The sequence below is a fragment of the Trypanosoma rangeli genome (assembly GCF_003719475.1).
Source record: "Trypanosoma rangeli strain AM80 chromosome Unknown Tra_15.4_contig_00162, whole genome shotgun sequence".
Taxonomy (NCBI): Eukaryota; Euglenozoa; class Kinetoplastea; order Trypanosomatida; family Trypanosomatidae; genus Trypanosoma; species Trypanosoma rangeli.
In genome coordinates, this window is record NW_021705904.1 from 7102 (window position 1) to 30651 (window position 23550).

Sequence of the window (23550 nt, forward strand, 5' to 3'; positions counted from 1 at the left end):
ATATATATATATATATATATATATATATATATATATATATATATGCGTATCTACCAAGCTCGCGCTGTGCAGCGGACCAAGCGTTTCCTTAACATATTCAAACCTTGGGATTCGTTCGCCACTTCCACTCAACTCCTGGCCATATTTTAACCGTCATTCCCCCCACATCCATCCTTTCCATTCACTGTTGTTAAATTGCGCCTCCTTCTTCACCACTATTACCAGTATCCAAAGACAGAGAAGCTAGAGGAAGAAAGCTTGTCTGTACCACATCCCCCGTCACTGTGACAAACACGGAGGCAGAATCCGAGCCATCAGAATCCCACACTTCATGATATGTCACACGATGCTTCAGTAAAGCGTTTCCTCCCATAAGGCATACCATCGCCTGCACCATGCATTGGATCTCAAACTCTGTTTTCTGAAAGAAACCACCAATGTCTCTAGTAGATTGTATTTCGTAGGCTTCACGAATAAAGTGCTGGGAAAGGCGGCCTACATACCTCGCAATGGCCCTCCCCGCCACAAAATCTAACGGAGTAAAAATTACCTCAGAACCGTTTGCTTCCAGCGTACTCATCTCCATAGGGAGCCGCCGCACTGGCTCATGCAATATAGGACCACCGCTGCCTACAGACTCTAGGGCATTGACACTGCCGCGATGAAGAGCGTCAACACCTCCTTTACCATCTGCTTTCACACCTGTTTTCTGTTTGAAATTACGAATAGTTGTGAAGACAAGCAAGTTTAACGCTTGCCATTGCCGTCCCAACTTTCCTGCACGTGCTCGGTTATCTTTACTGTAACTACCCACATCAGGCATGGCAAAAGGTGTAGCATTAGCACCTTCATTTGCCCACAAAACAGGGGGCGACACATTGCGTTTAAATACAAAAGGAAGTGCATATGGTGCATTGCTAACAACAAAAATACTCCGTTCAAGATCCTTCAAAATGACTTTCTCACCATGGCCAAAATTCCCCAAAGCCGTGTTGTTACTCCCATCTGCGGTGGGAGCACTGCATAGCGATGCATGATGCAATGTATTGGTGTCCACTGGAGGTGGAGGCAACTCCGTTAACCCATTAAAACTGTTGTAGACAAGCGGTACATGATGTGTATACCATTCCACGCGTCGCCTACATTCCATAAAAGAGCTGTCTTCTAGCTCCATCAATCGTCCTCGCTGGGATGAGGTACGCAGCATAAGACAACCCTCCAATCGCAGTTGCAACGAACAGGAGTTTGGTTCAAAAAAGAAATCAAAACTAAACCCCATCACATGCAAACGCTCCAATGGACATTGGTGACATCGCATTGCTACACGACAGGCGAGTTGCACAAAGGCTTTTTTGGCATCTGCAAAACACTCATTTATTTTACCCGTAGTAAAAGACGCATTGTGTACTCGCTGAAATGCAAAACGACGATTTAACACAATGCGTTTCTGAGAGCTATAGATATTGACCCATTCCGGCACGTAAGGTATTGTTAATAGTAGGCTATCCTCAAAAGGTAAATCGGAAGTCATGTCAAGCATCATCTCTGCCTCTTCTTCATCGTCAATGTTAAGAACGTAATCATAAGCGCTCCCCACCTCACTAATACCATGGGGCTCCTGATCATTCCCCGAGTTACAACCAGATTCACCACCAACCCCTGTCAAAGAAGCGCGGGAATCTTCCATTCTATTTGCAAGGGATGAGGTTGAGGAAAAAGAACCATTTTCTTCACCATGTGTGGAGGAGTTATGACGTTGAAGTCGGCCTAATCGAATGTGCTGCGTCACAAGGTCCACTAAACGCATGACAGTTTTGTTACGTTTTATCGCTGGGTCTAGAACTCTCACTCGCGGTGAAGATGGTACTGGAAGTGCCATCAAACGAACACCTGTGCCGATAAACGCACCGATGATTGTGTCAGATGTAATGCAAAGAGTAAGTCGAAGCCCAAAAACAGCGTTTAACTTTTGCAACTTTAGGTGAAAGAGGAGCTGCTTGTGCAAGGAGTACTCAATATAGGGAAGTGCCTGTGAAACGGCGAGGGCAAGGTCCACACCGCGAACGTCACTTTTTGCCTTGGACACAACAGCATGCACAAGTCTAGGTGGTTCTTCCCACGTGAGATCCTGCGGCATGGCACACGTCATAAGCAGTACCTCGGGTACGGATTTGCGATGACAGATATTACACCGCGCGACAGCTCCCGTTTCTCCAACCAAGTCTGTTAAACGCACACTGGGGTGAAGTAAATGTAGCGCAGAACAATTTTTCTGTGTGCTAAAACGTTCTCGTGCGGTTTGGTAAATATATTCCGGACCACAACGCAGTGGATACATTGTGGAGTTTAACACCACCGCGGTTCCAGAAAGCGATAACACCGCCACATCTCCATGGTACATGACAACCTCTTCGTATCCTAAGATGACGTTACAATTAAAGGCTCGCGCATTCGCCTTGAGTTCATTTCGTAATTCTATCCACCATCTATCAAGCTGTAATGAGAGCCTTACCTTGCTTTTAAACTTGCCCACAATTTTTACAGACCGTGCGCTAATGTAGCCTCCAATATGCTCTATCATACCATAGGGAAGATCCTTGAGGGTCAACATGAGCACATTGGTACGTGTCCCTGTGACTGATTGCTGTGGTGGTAAACCTGGAGCCCCATAATCGGCTTTTAGAATAACTGCTGAATGACCATCATGAGGCATTGAAATAAATTGTGGCTGAGCAGCGGATGAAAAAGGTGGAGGAGGTTGTGTGGAGCTATGGAATGCCATCTGCGTAACATTCTGGGTTTCTGCTAACGAAAGAGGCAACAATACAGGTCCTGGCACTGAGGAGCGCTGCATTGCGGGAACTAGTAGTGTGCCAGCGGCTGCTCCTGTTCCCTGTGCATCCACTATTGCAGAAGCAGCAACACCGCCAACCGAGTCTATGACTGGCATAGGCGACATCATATTGAATGAACCGTGTGCAGGCGTGAGGTAACCGGAGGGTGTCTCCGTTGGGTTCACTGCCACTCTTGTGGTGGTTGGTAGGCATGATTCCGTCTTCTCTCGATCAACAAACTTAACCGCAGAAACAACACACGGCGTCCCATAACCCCGCACAACAATGCCGTTTGCATCCATATCGAACTCCTCGACATACCCAAGCACCGCGTTGCACTGAGCCTCCACAACTTTACGAGTCAATTGGCGTCGTACTTTTCCGCTGAGTTTGTAGAGTTGAACAATACGCGCCTCGTTCGTGGTGCGAGTACTACGCAAATTGGTCAGCTTGGAGTGCTCCGGATCCGCCTTCACAATAAGCTCCTCCACCATCGTGAGCACCGACTCAACGCGGTACACAGAAGGGTCTAAACGCCATGCGGAAAAAATGAGAATGCCTTCCTCATCCGCAGTGATGGAAGGGTGCTGCATTTGCGGAGGCCGCAACGGCTCAAAACCGTCCAAGAGATGCATCTCTGGCGTCAGATTTGAGGACAGCAGTTGATCCTCCGCACGGTTTGCATGCTCAACGTCAAGCGGGATTACATGTGGGGCATAACGTATGGGAATTCGTGGCGCAAGAGGGTTTTCAGCGTTATGAAACTTAATTTTCAGCGTGAGGCGAATTTCGCCACGAATACCCTCCTCAGTGGTGTCAAAGAGAGGAAACCAGCCACTCATGGAAGGGCGGCTCTGAAGCACCATTGAATTGCAGTCAATAAAAGTGAGCCCAACGAGGTCATCGCGGCTGATGATGTCATGATCATAAAGACGCACCTCCAGTGGGTCCTCCTGCAGAACAAATAGATCGGACGTGTCAATGCGGAGGTCCGTGTTCCATACCGGGTGTCGTGACATATGCACAATATCTGTGGTATGCTCCGTGTCGTCAAGCCTCACAAGGACGTAGGGGTCCGCGAGGCCGGTGGTGCGATCCATGATAGGAAGGTCCCGCGCCTCATGCACCGTTACCTTGAGAGTCGCCATTAATACAAGCAAGGGGTCCTAGTTAGCCTCGGTGCGTGCTAGCAAGAAGCAACTCCCAATTGTACGGAGAGCAGCCAATAACAAAAGGAAAAGAATAAAATAAATCGGAGGGATGCCAAGGAACTCTCGGGCAAGCCCATACCCACGAACACACACCAAGGGAGGAGAAACAGAAGCAATAGAGAGAGAGAGAGAGAGAGAGAGAGAGAGAGAGAGAGAGGAGATTGAGTCCCAATAAAAGCTGCAAACACACATACACATACACATCACAGTTGTTGTTGTTGTTTTGTGTAAGTGCACGTCTTCACACATCTGGGAAATACTTAAAATGTATTGCATCAAATGGAACACGTGTGGGGGTCCAGACCCCGGCGAGCTCTGGAGTTTCCACACCACCTCGACAGAAAGAGAGATGAGAGCAACAACAAAGACAAAATAATAACACTACAAAATTATTATTATTTTTTAAAGTGTATTTGTCACAAATTTTTTTCCGCCTCCTTTTCAGCCATTTTTTTCGACAAACGCACCCACATTGACCTCAGTTCAGCAAGGAAACAAATTTGCGGATTTACGACAGGACGTGCCTCCTGTAAGCACTCCAAGAGTCGGTGGAAAGAAAAGACATACACGTCTTCCATGTCATCCACCGCGGCTGATGTAATTGGGTACGCCAGCTCTGCATGGCGGGGAATACGAGAAAGCGCGTAAAACTCTCGACAACACTTGTGCAGGTAGTACGCCATGATGACGCTTGGACTCCGCGATACGCCTTTCATGCAATGAACCAAAACACCAGGTAGCGAGCAGGTAGTGCATATGCTATCGCCCTCCTTTTCTTCTAATGTGGCTTGTCCCTGTGATTCCTGGACATCACAGCTAGCACCTGTGGAGGACGAAGGGTCACCAACGTCGCTGTTATAACTATCATCGGGGACACATGGTGAGGGTTCTAAATCCACTGTCGAGTCATCCAAGACCAACTCCGAAAGGGGCACGCTGCACTCGCCATCATTGCACCCAATCGGGAGTGTTGGTGTCCCATCAGCACCAGGAAGACGCTTGTTACTGCTGTTCACGATCATACTTGCATGTGAATGGCGGTGACACCTCGCTTGCAGCAGCGAAGCAGCCCGGCTGTACAAATGGTAGAGAAACTCCTTTACATCCTCCTCGCTCTTCTTGTTCGTTCTTTCAGCATCGCTGTCACCCTCCGTACTGTTTTCCATCATGCTGAAGAGTCGCACCAGTTGCTGTAAAAGGGTTGTTGTTTCCTTCACCACCGACTTCTCCGCGTCCAAAATCAGATCCATGAATTCAGCTGCAAACCCAACTACATCCGCAAGGCGCGAGTTGGCATTGTCTTCAACATGCATGGGAAGGTAATACAGCGGGACCGAAAGCGTCGCCGGTTCCTCAGTGAAGAATGATGCCGACACTAACGATGCTGGGCCCTTTAGATCACGGCACAAATGACTGTCGTGGCTTTTTCTCTGCATCTTCTCACACCACTGAGAACGCAGCAGCCACACCAAACACGCCTCTAAACTCTTCAGGAAGGAAAGCTCAGTCTCCAGCAATATTTGCCTGTATTTCTCTCGCGCTGACAGTTGCATCGTTGTTGTTGTGGTGGAGTCTGCGGTGGAGGCATGCGGAATGAACGGTGGAAGCGGCACACCCACAACGCGAACCAAAAGCTGCACCGACACGTTGTGGCCCCCAAAGAAGAAGACGCAGCCGTTACCATGACGATCCAAAAACACCGACGCCGATGGGGGTGGAATCGTGCTCGACACAATAAGAACTCCGCGGATCCATCGATTTTTCTCTGCATCAGGTTTCTCTTCCCTTTTCAAGTGGCATCCCCCCGTTAGCGAGGTAGAGGCAGCCCGCCGATCGCCACCAAAAATCAATTTTGCTGTTATGTTCCCGCGTCGTGCCCCCGCTGCACTTGTGAGAAAAATCCGACCGTTTTTTGGTGCTGTGCCGCGTACGTTCTCGAGTGGGTGAGAAAAAAACTTTGCGTTGATGGCCTGCGATACGTCCACAATGCTGTCGCCGATGCGGGCCGCCAGGAATTCCGCCAGAAGACGTTCTTTATGTGCGTCGCAGTCAGCTGGGGGTGCTATCATCCTCTTGCCAACCACCCTTCGGCTGGCGGGCACCATCCCGACGACCCCACATGGCAAAATAAACGGAGAGGCGAACAACAAAAAAAAAAAAACGCACAAGAGAGGGACCACGAGACGACCGCAGTTCGCCGGATAACAACGCATCCGACATCTTCCAGCACCATCACACTCTTAAAAGAAATGACCCAACGCAAAAAGAGCGGCACAGAAGCAAAAACTAGGAGAGAAAAAAAAAGTCATACAACCCCCCTCCCTCTCTCCCAACAAGAACAACATTCATTCATTCTACACGTTGTAATGAACTCTGCAACGCATTTACATGTGCTCCATTTCTATTTGTCTGTCCTTGATTGTTTTCTTGTCCATTCATTGATTTGTGGGTCAGCGTCTATGTTTAGCTCCTGTGCAATACCTCCATCAGGTGCAACTTCATTCCAGTGGGAGCGCTGCGTCTTGCGTATATACTGCGGATGAATTTTGCGTGTCCTCTGTGGAGCTGCCACTCCTCCGAAGGTGCAGAGTTCGAATGAGTTCATCCACTTCAGGGTGATGCTTCAGGAAGAGTAACCAGAGAAACTTGCGCCCCTTCACTGCATCCACAATCTCATTTGCCTCCACCGCCCGTACGCGCGTCGCCGTGTCGCTTGGGTCAATGACAGGTTCATATCCTTCCTTGATGAAGTACGGACTTTGAAGCGCTTCCTGAATAGTTATGCGGCAATTTGGATCGTAACAGAGGAGACTTTCAATGAGCTTGATCTCGTCCTCATCCACATCACCGTATGGAGACTGCAACAAGCCCCTCAGTCTAGACGGATTATTGACATGCTGCTGCATTTCCTGTTGAAGGACACACTTAAAAACTTTTTTAGTGTCATTGTCGCGAAGTTGCAAAATACGTTCGGCGTCCTTCTCAGAGAGCTCCCCAAGGACGCTCATAATGGCGTTCAGTTGGCCGACTCCACCGAAGCGTCGACAATAGAAGAGGGGCCGTCCTATAAGCATCTCTGCTGCGACGCAACCAATCGACCACACGTCCGCAGCATGCAGCGTCTTTTGATAAACAAATCCGGAGGAAGATGAGACTTGGGCCAGCGTCAGTGTCTCTGGCGCGGCATACCACTGCGTACAGTTATCCAAAAAGGTTTGAAGAACTCCATTCCATTCCATTGCAAAGGCGTCACGGCCTTGACCAAAATCACATACTCGTGCGTTGTAGTTACAATCCAGCATAACGTTGTCCGGCTTTATGTCGCGGTGAATGACACCGCATAAATGCATGTAGCCCACCCCGCGCAACAGTTGATAAAGTATGAACATGCGATAATCGCGAGAAAGTGGGTGTAGCACAAGATGTGTCTGCGGGCATCGCGCTATTCTCTTAGCTCCACTATTCAAACCTTTATTCGTACTATCATCAACACTATCATCACTCTGCGCTGTTCTGGTGGAACTTGTCGTTGTCGGATTCCCGTTGAATTCCTCACCACCCTCGTCTAAGACATCCGTCGCGGGGTAGACACTAGATTCCAGCACCTCCCGTAGCGTGTAGTCCATTTTCTTCATGACAATGTAGACGCTATCAAAGTTGTGCCACAGGTAGTCGACAGACTCGTACGTCATCCGTTCACACTCGCCAAGTGGGATGAAGAAGTCTAGGGCAGACATGACATTGTCGTGTTTAAAGGCCATCATGAGTTGAATCTCACGTGTGGCGCACAACCACATGCGTGGCTGATTACGCTCAAATAACTGCCGCAGCTTCTTCACCGCCACCATGGTATGGTGCTGGTAGATGTCCTGGCGCTCCTCAGGAGAGAGGGAGGTGTCATTGTACTCCTCAGGTGGGTTTAGACGAAATTTTTCTACCATCTCGTTGTCTGTCGCGGCGCAGACAAAACCATACGCCCCCATTGCAATGGGGCCAATCGCCACATAGCGTGTCTGCAACTCAAACAACTCCTTAATCATATCCCCCACTTCATTGTAGAAGACCATCATAAATCGCTTTGAGGCCAATGGATGGCGAAAGATTGTAGTCGCAACAGTCATTATTATTAATTTCTTTTTTCTTCCTTTTTGCAACGCCAGCTACCAAAGTACAGTAATGAAAATGTACACATACACAGAGAGCGAGAGTAATAAAAATAATTTGGGTCGCTTGCTTGAAATACCAACGCTACATGCATTAAGGTTGTCAATAAATGAAGGAAAACGAATAAGGATTCACACAAGCAGACCTACACATAGAAAATCTTTTTTATACGTCTGAACAGAATCTGTAAAACAGTCCAAAAGATACAACAACAAAAGACAACAAGAAATAAGAAGAGCCTTATGTACAGGCTGAAGTGAACGCTTGCAGCGTAGGTCACAAAGCACAACCCCCAAGCCAAAGACGGCAAGACACCAACACAGTAGTATACAAGAAACATGCATCTAGTGACTAGGAGGCGCCAGAGCATCACCTCATTCTCTTCCTTTCTTCACTCGCACAACTCTTCATCCTCTCCGTCTTTTTCCAGGAGTGAATTCCTCACATCATGCTCGCTCAGCCGGCGACGCACTCTCCGTGTCTCCACTGTGTCCGCCTCCCTACTTGTCTCTGGAGTGGTAACAGCAGTTCGCATCAGTGACTCCATCCGCATCGCCAAGGACAAGAAGACACCAAGTAAGTCACTGTCTGTCTCCTTTGTTGTTTGCCATGACAGTTTCTTGTCACTGCTCGCGTGCTCTGTGGTGTTCAATGACGGCACAACAGTAATTACGTCATCCGGAAGGCCCTGCACAAACGTGATGCAGGCATTGCACATAAAAAGCCGTCCTTCTGCTTGAAGTAGGATGACATGTTTGCCAACAGTTGGAATGGTACAACCACAAAGCAAACAGAGATGATGACTTCGGTCGTCGTTCTCTGAAGAAGATGGCATCCCATCGTTTCGACCAAACCACGAATAGTGCGGGAGTTGTTTCATCTGCAACTGTTCATAGTGGTGTTGGGCTGTCTTTCCAGGTATGACACGCTTCGTCTGCTGCGGCGACACCCCAATTTGCAGCTCCACAGAAGTGAGCTCTGGCGCCGTCTCTATGTGGAGTTTGTTAACCGTGTTCAACACATTAAATACCGAGGTGTGATAGGTTTGGAGCATATTGTTAAAAAACAGCTCCAGCGTGCGATTCATAGATCGCAGACTCGTCTTGGTGCTTAAAGATGGGGAGTACCCCGCCCAAATGCCTTGGGTGTGGCAGTACAGTACGAGCTCACGTGGCAGCAGGCTGCGCAGTGGGCGTAGTACAAGGCATTGGCTGACAAAGCCACGGTGACCACAGTGATGAACAAAATTCTCACCGTTGCCACTCATAAGCTCACGAAACGTCGTCACACAACAGCGAAGGGCATTCTCACCTGTCAAGATGTGGTACCACCCAACATTTAAAAGATCTCTTGCTTGGTGCCAGCGGGAGATACACTCAATAGTGGCAGCGGTCAATACGCGTTGTCGCAGCCGTCCGTACAGGAATTCCCGCTGTGTCAGTGGCAGACGTGGATGATGCAAGGCTGCACGAAAAACTCGCATCTCACTCGGTGATAAGTAATCGCTGTAACGCACCACACACACCTCGTCCGTTGTAAAGAGAGGTACACTACCGAATTCCCACTGCACACACTGCGTCCGTATCATCTTTTCTAGTTTTTCAAATTGTCCCGTCATGGCATCTGCAATACGGCGCAGCTCCACCTGTTGCGGACCTCCCACATGACTCTCCGCATCGTCTGACAGCAGTGGCACCACAAGCTCATCCTCGCGTAGATGCAATGGAATAAAGGTGAAAGTGATTTGGCCACGTTTGGGGCGCATACGGTTTTGCATCCGCAAAACTCCAAGTTGGTGGAGAAGTGCCATAGATCCCGGGCCGCCCGAGACCGCAACAACGAGCGGCACCTCACACGGCACGCCGCAGTGCTTAAATAAATTGTCACGGATATGCCGTGTGCAGAACTCAACAAAGCACTCCGCGCAGTAAGGTTTCTTCGCCCCGTCACGGCTGCTTGCAACCCCCTGCGATCGTCCACACTTGAAGCATAGCACCATGTCTAGGCTGTCTAATATATATATATATACACACTTGTGCACGGTCGACCACGGGAACGTAAGCACAAGAGGTGATCACACAACAAATGCAGGAAATAAAGGGGGAAAAAGGTATATATATATCTGTAGGCAGAATCGACACCGTCTTCCCCGGGTTCACATAATTTCACCATCCCTTCCCCGCTTCATCACGGAGGTCTGCTTCAGGGACGCCAGCAGCAGTGATAGGCTCACACAGACAGACCGCAGAAAAAAAAACCGATCGCAGCGACAAGAGCGTGCAATCATAAAAGTGATAGCAACAGTGAGAGAAGACTGAAAGGTGGCAGTAAAACGGGCATGCGGGAACATTTTACACACGTGAAGCACCAATAATCTCGTAACATCCAAACAAGAAAAAAGAAAGTCATCATCACACAGACAACCCCACACAAAAAGATAGATGGAAGAGGAAACGGCAAAAAAGGACACCATATATATATATATATATATATAAACCGGCAGAATAGAAAACAAAAATATCAGCCATAGGGATAAGAAGGAAAGAATGCTGACGTGAATCCATTCATTCCACCCTTCTCACACCCGCTCCTCTCGCAGTCCCCACCTCTCTTGTTGTTCTTTTTAAACCCAAAATGCATTTTTCCACTTCTTCCTTCCCCATTTTCCCTCCTCACACGATCATGCAAAACAAAAAAAAGTACCAGCCCACACAATCACAGACACGGCTTTGCAGAGAGGTCGGGAGAATACCCGCAGTAAAGAAAAAAAAAAAATGACTGCACACCTCAAACTCTCAAGTACATTATTTCCGCATACCCATTTTAACTCGCATTCTCCTCCACAACCTTTTTTTTCCGTGCGAGAAGGTCTAGTACAAACAAATTCTAATGAAGAAAAAAAGGAAACACACGCATACATATTTAAAGCGGAACCATCACCTAAAACAAAAAAAAACGAGCCAAACACCACCAGGAGAAGAATGACAAACCTGCACTATAACCGTCCAGCACCCCCTCCCCCAATGCACGTTGATGTAAAGAGGAGACATCTGTGCATGCGTGCCGCGCATGAAGAAAAAGAGGACACCACTGACAAAACTAAGAGCCACCAATCAGTTCACTGTACATTACGCACAGTTTCCCCTCGCCTATTATTGCTACCGTTATAGGTATGATGATGAATATATATATATATATATATACACTACAAACGTTCATCACGCAAACTTTACTTCTCTATCTCTGCGTTTTTTGTTTTCCTTCTAGACGGACAGACAGACAAACAAACACACAAACAGTGTACTCCCTTTCAAAAAGTTTATTTACCTCAACAGCGTTCTTTTATTCATATATATATATATATATTTAAACGTATTCTCTTTCACTTCCTCCGTTCTCTTGGCGAATATAAGACATATATATATTCCCCCTTCTACCCACCCACCCCGCCATCACTGCCTCAGCTATTACTAATGCATCATTATATACATATATTTTTGATATACGAGCGTATACATATATATGTACATATGCTATTTCAAGAAATCATTGCATTTCAAGACGTCGTTACACGTTCGTGCCGGCCGCCTCACCTGAAGGTGATTTCCTACATTCCTCACCATTCCCATCATGATCTCTTTCCACAGTAGAAGAATTAGATGTTGTAAGTGCAGCAGTGTTTTCCAATGAGGCAGGCGACCTATTGCCCACTTTTCCGCGTTTGCCCCCCTTGCCTTGGCTGCGTGAGTGTTTCGATTTTCTTAGCGGCGGTTGTGCAATAGAGTTATCCGGCTTCAGGTCAATCGTTTCCCTCGCTGCTGCATGTTTTGCCTCTGCCTCGCCACTTTTGATCGCCTCAATAGAGACAGTACTTGTTAGCACTGTAGACCCCGACTGGCTCTTCATGTTGCCCTTGTTGTTTGGCCTCTTTTCTCCCTTTCCTCCTGCTGCTGCAGTTGTGTACTTATCGCCGCGTGAAGGGCGTCCCGGCATCCTATTGTCCACTGCTGCAGATGCTGAAAAGCGTGTTGAAGAGGGAGATCGAGTGACCAAAGCAGTCTCGATGATGTTATTAGAAGCGTTAACACTCGTCGTGGAGGTAGGCATAATTGTAGGAGCACGTGGTGCTGCCGCCGCTGCTGATGATGATGCAAGAGCACCAGAAGCCATCCCAAGGGGCGTACCCGTCACATCCCTCCTCTTTTGAGTGCGGCTGCTCCTGAGACCATTCTTAGAAGAAGCAGTGGCAGCAGAAGAGACGGTCGCTGGCACCACCGTGTTTCTCCCCCTCTCCACCAACACACCCCCACCGTTCTTGGCCTTGTCGTTGTTGTTCTGTACGAAACAACTCGGACGCGCCCCGGTAGGTGTACTGAGTGGGGCTGCGTCCCTCCTTCGCCGCTGCTGATGCTGTTGCGCTTGCTTCTGAGGTTGTTGTTCTTGATGCCGCTGCTGCTGCGGTTTCGATGTGTGCTGTGCCTCCCGCCGTCGTCGCCGCTGCAGCGCAAGCACGGGGTCCTCAATATCCTGCAGGAGACGTCGCGGGAAGAGTCGCAAGGACTTCGCCGAGACCTCAGCTGGTGTCATACCAACAACAGCGGAAAGGGTGCGGTCCAGGAAACGCCATTGGTCGGCGTGCGTCTCGTACGAAGGCCATGGCCGCGCGTTCCATGGCAAGAATACCGCCTCGCGTCTCACATGACGACGACTGTTGGAGAACGAAGAAGAAGCCAGGAGAGGCAACGACAGCCGCCACATTCCATGCATGACACCAAATCCCTCCCTTTTAATTTCACACAAGCAGAGAGAAAGCAAGAAGCTTCCACCACGTCTTATGGGCTGCAGTGGCAACGAACCCCCCACCCCCCTCCCACCTCCCCCCCAAAAAAAACAACAACCTCCACTTCACACACACTCAACTCACTTTAGTCCGCGCGGAGAGCCGCAGCCGAGGAATCAACGCAAGAAGCAAAAAAGAAACTCCCCTTTTTCCTCTCTCTTTCCACAGAATCAAAATAGCGGCGACGCCCCAGCAAAGGGTGCAACAAAGCCAAATATATATGAGGCAAATCAAATGCAAGCAGCCTAAAGGGGTCGGAAATAACAACAACACAAGACAGTCCGGTGCCAATTTAGTATGTGAAGCCGAGGTCCCTAAGCAAATATCCTTGCAGAAAGACGTGCCAACTGCAGTGAAAACGATAAAACTATGCCGTCCCCTCGATGCGTGCATGCGTCACGCAAACCAAAAAAGAGAAAAAGAAAGCCAAAGTACTCAACGACACACACACATACACACATGGGGTGGAAAAAAGGAGTTGGGTGTTGGATTCAAAGAGAGGCACAGAAACGCGTACTCCTCTTCCCCTCAAAATTGCTCATCATTTTCTTGTGGTTCTCATCACCTTAAAAGGCCGTTGATGTCGCTGTGTGTGCTCCATCCGCGTGTGCACGCATTGATGCTCCCCGCCCCTTCATTCCCCTCCTTCTTTCTCTATTTCTCTCCCAAAACAATAAGGGATACCAGGAAGAGAGATGCAAACAAGCAGAACCAGCAACATTTCCAAAGGAAAAAACAACATTCCTCTTGTTCTTCGAAAGGAAGGTGAATCACGTGGGAAAAGAGCGGTGATAGGCCAGTGGATAAACGGAGTTGCACACTTCAATGAAAAAACTGATGAAAAAAGCAACTCCGCCAAAAGAGCACACACACACACACACAAACTCAAACTGTTGTAGACAAAGAATCTCCCCTCCTACTTCCCTCATTTTGATCTTCCACTGTCGTCTCAATACCTGCGTGATGAACAGACGGCTTGATACTGTGTTCTTCCTCGTCATTCTCAATTCAAACAGCACTGTTCCGTCCACACACTTAAAACAAGAACACAAAGATCAATGGGTTAACTCTCCCTCTCTCTTACTGTTGTTATTATTACTCCCCTCCACTGCTACAGATTGTATGCATGGTGCACATGAAACCATTTTTTCCTTCTTTTGAAAGAGACTAACAGCAGAATCACGCACCCACACGTTCACTTCTTCACACAGTCCCCTTATGCCGCGTCATTGAGTCATCGTCAGGAACCCTCAGAGGTCATGAATCACAGAAGCTCGCTGCATACAATATTATGCACATGCATGTCGAAATGAGCAGCGTACCAAAGAGTGCCCTCTGAAGTGGAAAAAAAACAAACAATGTAAAACAACAACAACACTCACTCAGAGGCAATGTAAGCAATAAACGCAAAACAGTGAAAAGGAAGAATAAGAAGAAACAACAACATATATTAATGAATGCAAAACACACGCACATACCAACAGAAAATAGTTTTAAATTATATATAAACTTCAAGCAAATACAAACGGAGGGTGAGAGCGAGACAGGTACGGACAATAGGAAGGAATGAAGAAAATAAAACACAAGCAGCCTTTTTTTATACACCAAATAATTGCCTTCAATTTTATTATGTTTATTTACACTTCTTTATCACTCTCTACGAGTATCTGTCACCCTCTCACTACACCACTGGCGAGAAACATGCATATGTGCACACATACTCACAAGAGTGGCCCACTTCCTGCTAATTTAACCAGCCCACAGTCACACAGGCAAACACATACTCATTGTGTATCTATCTCTCGCCTTCCCCCCCCCCCTTTTTTTTTTTCACAATGTGGCGTCCATGTCCTCACAAACCTCCAAGTTAGGACACGACCCGAGCAGGGCACGCATCACTCGCTCACTAAGATTGACAAGATATCCCCTCGGGTACACAAGCTCCAGCTCCATATTAGTGTTATCATTACCTTTCACATTCGTTGTATCAGTAGCTGCCTTGTCTAGTTGGTTGGCTGTCAATGCTTCTGGAAGCGGCGTACGCACTAGACGCAAATGCGGACGCTGTATTGCAGGCAATACAGCATCGATTTCACTGAACAATGAAGCAAATACGAATGGGAAGCATTCACCTAAGCGCATGGCCGCTCCTAATGGGCGTTCCACCCGCTCACACCTTTCCTCACTCGTTTCAGAGAGCACGCCTTGCCCGTCCATGTTATTGTTGTTTGTATTCCTGTCATGTTCCTCCTCATCCTCGTAGTCGCGATTACTATTACTGTTTATGGCGGTGTCCACCCTCATTGGCGGTTCAGAGCTGTCAAAACAAATGAGGTATTCGAGGAGGTTCAAGACCTCATAGGCAAAAATCGTCTCGCGTTGCTCTGTGGTCAGTGGCACCTTCGGATCGCACAAGGCAATGACGTTCCTTGGAGGGAATGATCCACCGTGAATCTTGTTAGCAGCCCCACCAGGAATGTCTCTCGATAAGCTTTCATCTTCCTCATTCACCTTTTCTTTTTCCTTCGCGTACGAAAGCGTGGACTTCAACAGAAAAAAAATGCCTGCGCCCATGAGAAATGTTGGTATCTCTTCAAGGTCAGCGATGGTAGGGAAACACTGGTAGAGAAAGTCTTCAACAAAGTCATATGTTTCGTGGCAGTGCCGCTCAAAATCAGGGTCGTTTGAATCCAACGATCTCTTTGGGTTCCAGATGCGAGCAATGAAGCCAATATCATTTGAAGCCTCCTTCAACCACTCCTGCTCAGAGCTGACACAATAGCAGGCAAGAATCATACGATTCCGTTGCTCCACACGCTCAAGACGAGCCCTTTTCTCCTCCTTCGTCTTAAGCATACGTTGTTTATAGTCGTCATGTGGCGTGTGGCTGAAGATAAGTTTCCACGCATACTCCGCAGCAGCACTAAAAACCCGTGCTTGAAAAGCATATGCAGTACCCCAACACTCAAACGGTCGCTGAAAGCCCTTTGCCACTGGCACTTCATGCAACATTTCATCCTCCTCGACAAGGCTCTTTACATGGATAGAAAAGGGACAAATAACTCTGGCGTCCACACCATTTTTCATCGCCGCTTTCCGAGCGAGAAGGCGTCGACGCAGCATGCGATACGAGAGTACATACCAGCGTATTTCATTCTCATCCTTCATATCCTGGTGAGGATGACGATGAAGAGGATTATTACTCGTTCCTTTTTTGCTCTTTGCACAGTCTTCCTGATATGCCCCTGGTTGATTGAAAGTGTGTTTATCTTCCTTCTCCCATTTTCCCACGTCTTCTTCGGTTTGTGGCGTCTGCTGATTGCCATTGTTTTTGCCTTCCTTCTTAAGTCTCCCATCTTCTACACCTTTCAAGAAGGCCAGCGCTGACACAGGCCTTGTGGGACATGCCTCACACATGACACGAAGCACGTAGAGAAGGGCCCTCGGTGCACGCAATAGACGATGCAAAATATTCACTCTAAAATTTTCTCCGTGTAGCCAATATTTATCAATATCAAGAGTCGAAATACAACTGGATTTAAGGTCTAACGGCGGCACCTTCACAGCTACTTCACTCGCCGGTTGCTGCCTCTTCCCCAATCGCGTCTCCGTCCCGGGGTGACCACAGAGAGTACCACCCAAGCCAGAGACGAAGCTGGTGTCGTTTAGCGTGGAATGCAGCAGCTTTCTACGTCTCTCCTTTGATTTTTCAAATTTTTCTCGCAAAGTCAATGGACGTTCAGAATTTTCCTTGTTACTATCAGATCGCCACTTGTCAGCCATTTTGGTATCACTTTGTGGGGCCAAAGTAGCATCACACTGCCTCTGCATCGCTTCACGTCGACGCCGTCGTCGCGCGACGTTTTTGGCAAACAGACGCTGAAGACGAAAAGCCATGACATTTTCAAGATGCCAACGCTGCTGCTGCCTCTTCTCATAATCCACCTGTTTCCGTCGCTGCCTCACCATTGCTCGAGCCATATGTTGTCGCCAGCAGCACTTAATACGGGTTGCCATCACCACTTCTATTGGTACCGTTTCTATGAAGGCAGCAGGTCGTTCCAGCGATGCGGATGCACTAATCAGCACCTGTGGCTGTTCCACTTCCTCCATCTGTTGTTGTTTACACCGCAAAGGGCTATTCAAACAAGAGACACTAACGGTCCTTGTTGTATTTTTATCCAGTTCATTTTTACAAGACGCATCTGAAACCCAACTAGCAGTAAGCGTTAATTGCCCAGCTGGCGCCACCTCTAGTTCGTCCTTTAACGAAGCATGATGTTTTTTAATAGTATTCTCTAGTTCCACTAAATTTAGTGGTGTTGGCGTGAATGCAGTTACCTCTGGGGGTTGCCCTTCTTGCGTCACTAAGGTCTGTGGAAAATCGGCGTTATCATCTATTTTCTGCGCTGGCCCCACGCATTTCGGTTGCACCTGAGTGGGTGTTCGTGCAGTTTCAACGCTTGCTAACCCTTTGATAGCCTTCCATGTCTCTTCCGCCTCTTTTATACGTGCTGCAAGAATATCGTTCATGGCGACCGACGCAACAACGGATTTTGGTGGAGCCTTACTCTTGTTCGGTTTCACGGTGAGCCTTGTTGTGGGTGTTGAGGCTGTTGGAGGAGTTTTTGTTGTCGAGGTCATCTTCCATAACGTCTTCATTTTATGCGTTACATTACACGCGGACGTCGATTTACTCCTTGAGATGGGTGCATTGCCACCTGCCGTTTTTTGGAGAGGAGCATAGGAGAAGCATCGTCTGCCGCCCCCCAAGACGAGCTGCAGATTGTCGGTGTTGCACCCTAAAAAACTGTTCTTGTCGCCGTCGGCATCCTCCACTTTTTTTCTGTGGTCCTCCGCAGAGATCCGGTTCATCAATGCAACGCCCACAAAGGGCCCGTGATAAGCCGTCACCCCTTGTGATACGGTACATTTGGGCGGGGTAGTACGGCCGCCGTTGTCAGTGACCGCACCGTTTTTCTTCTTCTTGACTGAACTCTTTGGGCTCACAGTGTTTCGCCTTGTTAAACCAGGCGAGTGCCCAGCGCTATCAACAGCTGAAGACATCATGGTACCGACACCAGGCCCTCTTTGATCTCCTGAAGGGCAACCGCAATCTGCAACATGCTGTGACGGCGGCTGCTGTCCCTTTTCGAGGCACGTGGGACATTTATCCGGGAGTGACGGGAGGAATAACGGCGTCTCCAGCATTGCCTTGTCCGCAATCGTCACAGTGAGTTCGTTTGTAAGAGCCTCACGAACGCGTGAACACACCTCGTTTAGCTGCTGCACAATAAGACCTTCTTCCTCGCGAAGGAAACTCAAATAGGCCCGGGAAGGTTCTTTCATTGATGACACAGTCATGGAATTAGTCGTGGGTGTAGTTTCCTTAAACTGCTCGAACGGGTTTGGCAAGTTCCGTGTGGCGGGTTTGTTTACCACTAGAGATATCTCTTCATTCCTTTTCTCAAACTCATCCTCCTCTATCTGATGCTGCTGATGTCGTTCAGCAACAACCGCATCCAAATTGCCACCCACCGATCCCAACGGTCTTCGCACCTCACGGGAATATTCAGTTAGGCGTAGCAACAAAGCTACGTTTCGTCGCTGCAGTTCTTTTAATCCATTTGTGAGCAAGTTCGCGTGAGATTCCAGCGCAGCTATAGGAGAGAAATTTGAAGTCTTTTTCTCTGGGTCTGATTGGCTTTGGCAGAGCGCCAAAAAATGGTACAAGGCCTCCTGGACGTCTTTTCTTCGTTGCTTCAGAAGTTTCATCTTCTGCTGGTACGGCTGGAGTTGTTGACGGCACGTCACCATATCACACGAAACAGTGTCCTTCGCCACACGATCCTTGCCCAGTTCCACACCACTCGCATCTTCGGTTTTCCCCGTAGGGAGAGGAGGAGCACAAATGCTTGGAGGCCCACTAGACACTTTCCGTTCCTCTTCTACCGATCGCAGCCTTCTAAGAGAAAATGTATTGTTTGATAATTTTTTTCGTTGCCCATAATCACAAAGACCACCAATCGGAGAAACCACCTTATCGCACCGCCTCGCATTCAGTTTCTTTTCTTCTACAACTCCCACATTACATGCTGAACTAGAAAAACCCTTGGACTTGTTGGTGTCCTCTAATGTCGCGGCAATCCATGCATCTTGTGGTGCCTGCCCCAACGTCACACACAACTCATTGTAGTCACGCACCGTGTCTCCAGAAGCCACTTTATTAGTTGATAGAGGTCCATCTAACAATTGTCTCCGTTCGGCAACTTGCCCGGTGTTTCGCTTCATATCCAGTACAATGTTGTGACGTCCAACACCAAGGGGTCCTGGTGTGTGGGAACTCTGCGGCGCAGCTCCAAAATCAGGAATAGTGGTGTTTCCCTTAGTGAGTCTTGTTGATCGATTCAGTGCCGACGACCTCCTTTTATCGTTACTAGTATGAAATGTACTTTTGATGCACTGTTGTTCCAGCATGACACGCGGCGCAGGCAGCTGGTTAATCGAATTTAACGGTGGAGATACAGCGACTGAATGCCGTGCTACTCTGCGTGGTGGACGTGAAGGGGCGGGAGACGGATCCGCTCGGTGCTCAATGATTTCCTTCTTTAGCTTTGTGACAGTTTGGCGTGTCTGCATCGGCGAGACTGTCCGTCCCTGAACGGACGGTGGCCTTCTGTGGATGTGTGCGCCTGACGACATCCCTGACAACTTCCATGTCAATATTGATGGCTTCAATAAACTGTCCGTCTGCGACACCGGCAGAAGGCGCGATTTAGCGCGACGGCCACTGCTGCCGCCGTTGGTTAAATTCTGATGGGTGCCTCCATTAGAGGAAAGAACACCACCCACGTTGCTGGAGTTGTTAGTTGCGTTGCTACCAGCATTCGTCGTCGTCTGTGGAGACTGAGACCCCGTCAGCACCGTCTGTCTACGGAAAATCTTCGGGCTCATTTGTTTTTCTTCTTCTTCCTCTTTTTACCCTCCTTTTGCTTCACCCTATTTTCCCTTTGCCGTGCGGAGGAAAGGATGTGGCCGTGCGGTGATAACGATGTTGGTGCTCGCACGCCTCTACACGTTCACGCTCTTGCTCACCGCACGTGTCCCAAGATGCCTTTCCGTATTTCTCTTCCGTTTTCGCGCTTTTTATTTTTGTATTTCCCTCACTACTGCGCAACCTCCGCCAGACACACACAAAAGAGAAAAAAAGGAAAAGAGCCATATATATATATATATATATATATATATTCTAATGGCAACCAGTGTGACAGCTGCCGTGGAGCGTGTGGAGGAAGGCAACATGGGACTGCATTGACACAATAAAGAGCTAAGAAGAAAGCGTGCGTTGCAAGTGGATGGAGACAAGCAACCGTCTTTCCCTGATCCCTTGTCTCCTCACACACGTATGCTCGTAGAACATTGCACCTTACACTACGATGACGCAACGTATACATGACGTTGAAAACAGAAAAAGAACTCCTTCTTATTGCCTCAAAGCACAAAGTCCGAGTCCGTCTGACGCACCTGCATCACGTGTCCTCGCAACTCGCGGAGTTTTTCCTTCTGCTCTGGCGTCAATTGACGTCGCTCCTCCTCTGTAAGTTCACGCGACGTTTGGCCGGTTTCCAGCTGTGCCACATACCCGTACCAAGATTGGTAGAAAATGCGCGCGTGCTTTTCGGTGGCGTCCATGTGGCGCTGGAACTCCACCTGCACAAAGCGGTCACCAAACTCGCGTTGCATGGGATGCAGACGTAATCGATGCAGCTTAAAGATAATGTGGTACAGCCGACGCATTGCCTGACGCCACGTATCACCCCGAAATACTACTGCCTCCAACTCCGTTGGGTGCGGAAGTGGAACTAAGACACGGTGACCCTCTGCAATACGCGTAGACGAGCACGTGAAAGAATGTACCATGCCATCAGTGTTGCCACTTCCATCATGCGGTTCGCCAGCAACCCCATCACCACCGTGGTTCCCATTCGACATGGCGGGGGCAAGAATGGCGGGTGTCAGATTAAACGGCACGGCCCGACGCATTGTGAACGCGTCTGGCAGTGAGAGCTATGAACCTGACTTGGCCGCACAAACGCCATCCGAGCACATCACCACCAAAAAGATAAGTAAGAAAAGAAAAAAAAACAGCAACAATTACGTAGCAATCCAGTAAGCAAAAACGGCGTACAACAACACACACACACACACACACAGGCAATTCCCACAGATAAGTGGCAAAAAAATAATAATCTCCGTACACGCTCCGTTTGCAGTAGAAACAATAACAAACTCGTCGCCAGAGTGAGTGAGAGAAAAAGCAAGAGAGACTCACACACCACCACAAACAACAAAAAGTAGCAAAAAGAAGGTAATTCACATAATTCTTCATGCTGGTATAAAATGCCAGCTACTTGTGCTGGACTCTTTTTTTTTCTTCTTTTTTGCCTCGGTTTCAACTTTGGTGCTGCAAGATTTTTTTTTGTTTTGTTTTTTTGCCAGCGTACATAGAAGCAACGTTAGTTTCGGAGAGCACATTCGGCAATGTCGCCGGCCACCCCCACACGCACACTTTTTTTTTTCTCGTTTACGCTGGCGCATCCTTCGTGTTGGGCAAAGGTTCCTTCACAACTTCTTCACATGGCCCTGACGACGCTCCTGGTGCTCCTTGCGGCAATTCTTGTTCCTCTGATGAGGACGTGTCTTCCTCTGCTAAGTCCTTTCCTTGTGCAGTTGTGGTGGAGAACATGCGCCCCCAGAAGTTGGCGCCTTGCTTCGTGGAAAAGACGGACTGCCCCTCCGAATTATTTTCCATGTGAGCCGGCATGGGGGGGATTGTGGACAGGAAATCCTTCCGCTGCATGTTCATCTCGGCCACAACGAGTCGCTGCGGTAGAGTTGGCGCCGGGTATCCCTCATTAATATCAATCTGTTGTTTCTTCCAAATTCGGTAGACATCACGTGCATTTTCCTGCCTCCGTTTTCGCAGAGCTGCACGGTCGGCAACCACCTTGTGCAATTTCTCCGCGATCACGTTAACTGTACGCTGAACTGGTATACCGCTGAGCTGGGGATCCATGCCGGCCTCCCGCATAGCCTCCGCAGAGCGCTCCGTTATGATGCGCTGGTGGTACATCAAAGAAACAATCGACATGTTCAACTGTGCAATACTCCTTTGGAAGCTAAGTTCATGTGCGTACTTTTCCCGAATTTTCATCCACAGCTCCGCCGATGTGCCTTTGTTCATCGACAGCAATGCACACAGACTCCGCAGCGTTTTCCCAGGCAAAGGCCGCTTCAAGACAGGCGTCACCACATGATTCATCACATAGTGATGCGCCGCAACATAAAGACTGCCTAGTGCATTCATTTCTTCCCGCACAAGCATCATTTGCGAATCCCCATACCGAGCCCTAACCATCCGGGCGAAAGGATCTATTGTGTTGCGAAGCTTGATTGGCCATGGGTGGTAGCCACGCTCATATTCTGTCGTTAACATGGGCATTAGCAGGGAATGGGCAGAGGAAATGATATCTCTCAAGACTGACTGTGTAGCGAATAAGGCTTGGTTCTCACTCAAGCTTGAATCCACTACATACACACGCTTGATAATGCCTTCCATAGTTGTGACCACAAACTGCCTAAGACTCGTCAAGTCTTCCTGGACGGCCTTACGAATATGCCTAAGCTCGCTTCGCAGTATTTTACACCTTTTCTCCCAAAAGTTACATAAGAACCGTGGATCAGAAAATTTTTTCATATTGTCGATCTGCTGTTCCTTCATGGAGAGCAATGCCGCCATTTGCGCGCGACCAAACGAATAATTTTGCTTTGCTTGCCGCTGCCGCTCGGAAAATTCCTTTCGCATTTCTTCCTCACGGTGGTGCTGATCATTCCTCATGGTGCTGGTGAGAAGGCTCACATCCACATTTGTGCATCGGGCCACGTTGGCTGGAAGCACCTGATCATTTTCCACCGCCAACAACACAAGATCCAAGAGACTCTTAATCGCCATGATTTCAACGGAGAGCCTTTGAGTTTGAACCACAGCACTCGCACCACCCCCCACATCAGAGCAATTACCATCCTCATTTTCTTCTGCGTTAACACTACCACGGATCATACTTACAAAAGAGACATTTGGATTGAAACGCCGAGAACTATGAAAACCTGGAGCCATGGAAAGCCCTATCACGGAGGCCTCACCCTGGGCAACACGTGTACCGCTAATGTTTGGAAGACGTGGTGTCTCATGTGCAGAAACACTGACTCCGGAGCGTCCCTCGCCATTCACGACACTTGAGGCATGTGCAAGAGCCTGTTGCTGCTCCTTCAACAGGCTCTGATAATGAATTTGCCTCTGCTGCGCCGCGGAGAGCTGAGCGCGAAGAATGTTGCACTCCTTGTAAAGTGTCTCCCGCAGGTATTGAACCACCTTCCGCTTTTGTGTGGTGTACTCCCGTTCCTCACTTAATTGTTCCTGAAGCTTACACAATTCTTGCTT

General features: G+C 48.5%; 8 protein-coding genes across 8 annotated transcripts, besides 16 other annotated features; all 8 read right to left on the bottom strand.

Annotated features, from left to right (window-relative positions):
• Window positions 1-44: a microsatellite.
• Window positions 45-190: 146 nt separating this feature from the next.
• TraAM80_05139 (putative C2 domain protein) lies at window positions 191-3982 on the bottom strand (the record flags this gene model as incomplete). Its single annotated transcript, XM_029382032.1, has 1 exon — window positions 191-3982. The coding sequence occupies one exon, from the start codon at window positions 3980-3982 to the stop codon at window positions 191-193; it is 3792 nt and encodes a 1263-aa protein (XP_029238158.1).
• Window positions 3983-4162: 180 nt separating this feature from the next.
• Window positions 4163-4206: a microsatellite.
• Window positions 4207-4253: 47 nt separating this feature from the next.
• Window positions 4254-4272: a microsatellite.
• A 189-nt stretch (window positions 4273-4461) lies between these two features.
• Window positions 4462-6150, bottom strand: TraAM80_05140 (protein-tyrosine phosphatase; the record flags this gene model as incomplete). The annotated part of the gene is made up of 1 exon (XM_029382033.1): window positions 4462-6150. One exon carries the CDS (start codon window positions 6148-6150, stop codon window positions 4462-4464), a length of 1689 nt encoding a protein of 562 aa, XP_029238159.1.
• Window positions 6151-6543: 393 nt separating this feature from the next.
• Window positions 6544-8166, bottom strand: TraAM80_05141 (putative protein kinase; the record flags this gene model as incomplete). The annotated part of the gene is made up of 1 exon (XM_029382034.1): window positions 6544-8166. The coding sequence occupies one exon, from the start codon at window positions 8164-8166 to the stop codon at window positions 6544-6546; it is 1623 nt and encodes a 540-aa protein (XP_029238160.1).
• A 434-nt stretch (window positions 8167-8600) lies between these two features.
• On the bottom strand, window positions 8601-10208 carry TraAM80_05142 (cytoplasmic tRNA 2-thiolation protein 2; the record flags this gene model as incomplete). Its single annotated transcript, XM_029382035.1, has 1 exon — window positions 8601-10208. One exon carries the CDS (start codon window positions 10206-10208, stop codon window positions 8601-8603), a length of 1608 nt encoding a protein of 535 aa, XP_029238161.1.
• Window positions 10209-10680: 472 nt separating this feature from the next.
• Window positions 10681-10703: a microsatellite.
• Window positions 10704-11391: 688 nt separating this feature from the next.
• Window positions 11392-11412: a microsatellite.
• Window positions 11413-11474: 62 nt separating this feature from the next.
• Window positions 11475-11508: a microsatellite.
• A 49-nt stretch (window positions 11509-11557) lies between these two features.
• Window positions 11558-11578: a microsatellite.
• A 113-nt stretch (window positions 11579-11691) lies between these two features.
• Window positions 11692-11741: a microsatellite.
• A 35-nt stretch (window positions 11742-11776) lies between these two features.
• TraAM80_05143 (uncharacterized protein) lies at window positions 11777-12967 on the bottom strand (the record flags this gene model as incomplete). Its single annotated transcript, XM_029382036.1, has 1 exon — window positions 11777-12967. The coding sequence occupies one exon, from the start codon at window positions 12965-12967 to the stop codon at window positions 11777-11779; it is 1191 nt and encodes a 396-aa protein (XP_029238162.1).
• A 97-nt stretch (window positions 12968-13064) lies between these two features.
• Window positions 13065-13092: a microsatellite.
• A 398-nt stretch (window positions 13093-13490) lies between these two features.
• Window positions 13491-13509: a microsatellite.
• A 404-nt stretch (window positions 13510-13913) lies between these two features.
• Window positions 13914-13940: a microsatellite.
• Window positions 13941-14879: 939 nt separating this feature from the next.
• TraAM80_05144 (uncharacterized protein) lies at window positions 14880-20003 on the bottom strand (the record flags this gene model as incomplete). The annotated part of the gene is made up of 1 exon (XM_029382037.1): window positions 14880-20003. The coding sequence occupies one exon, from the start codon at window positions 20001-20003 to the stop codon at window positions 14880-14882; it is 5124 nt and encodes a 1707-aa protein (XP_029238163.1).
• Window positions 20004-20045: a microsatellite.
• A 224-nt stretch (window positions 20046-20269) lies between these two features.
• Window positions 20270-20297: a microsatellite.
• A 243-nt stretch (window positions 20298-20540) lies between these two features.
• On the bottom strand, window positions 20541-21092 carry TraAM80_05145 (uncharacterized protein; the record flags this gene model as incomplete). The annotated part of the gene is made up of 1 exon (XM_029382038.1): window positions 20541-21092. The coding sequence occupies one exon, from the start codon at window positions 21090-21092 to the stop codon at window positions 20541-20543; it is 552 nt and encodes a 183-aa protein (XP_029238164.1).
• Window positions 21093-21166: 74 nt separating this feature from the next.
• Window positions 21167-21194: a sequence feature (A-rich).
• Window positions 21195-21235: 41 nt separating this feature from the next.
• Window positions 21236-21262: a microsatellite.
• Window positions 21263-21521: 259 nt separating this feature from the next.
• Window positions 21522-21543: a microsatellite.
• A 90-nt stretch (window positions 21544-21633) lies between these two features.
• Window positions 21634-23226, bottom strand: TraAM80_05146 (uncharacterized protein; the record flags this gene model as incomplete). Its single annotated transcript, XM_029382039.1, has 1 exon — window positions 21634-23226. The coding sequence occupies one exon, from the start codon at window positions 23224-23226 to the stop codon at window positions 21634-21636; it is 1593 nt and encodes a 530-aa protein (XP_029238165.1).
• Between the last annotated feature and the right edge of the window lie 324 nt (window positions 23227-23550).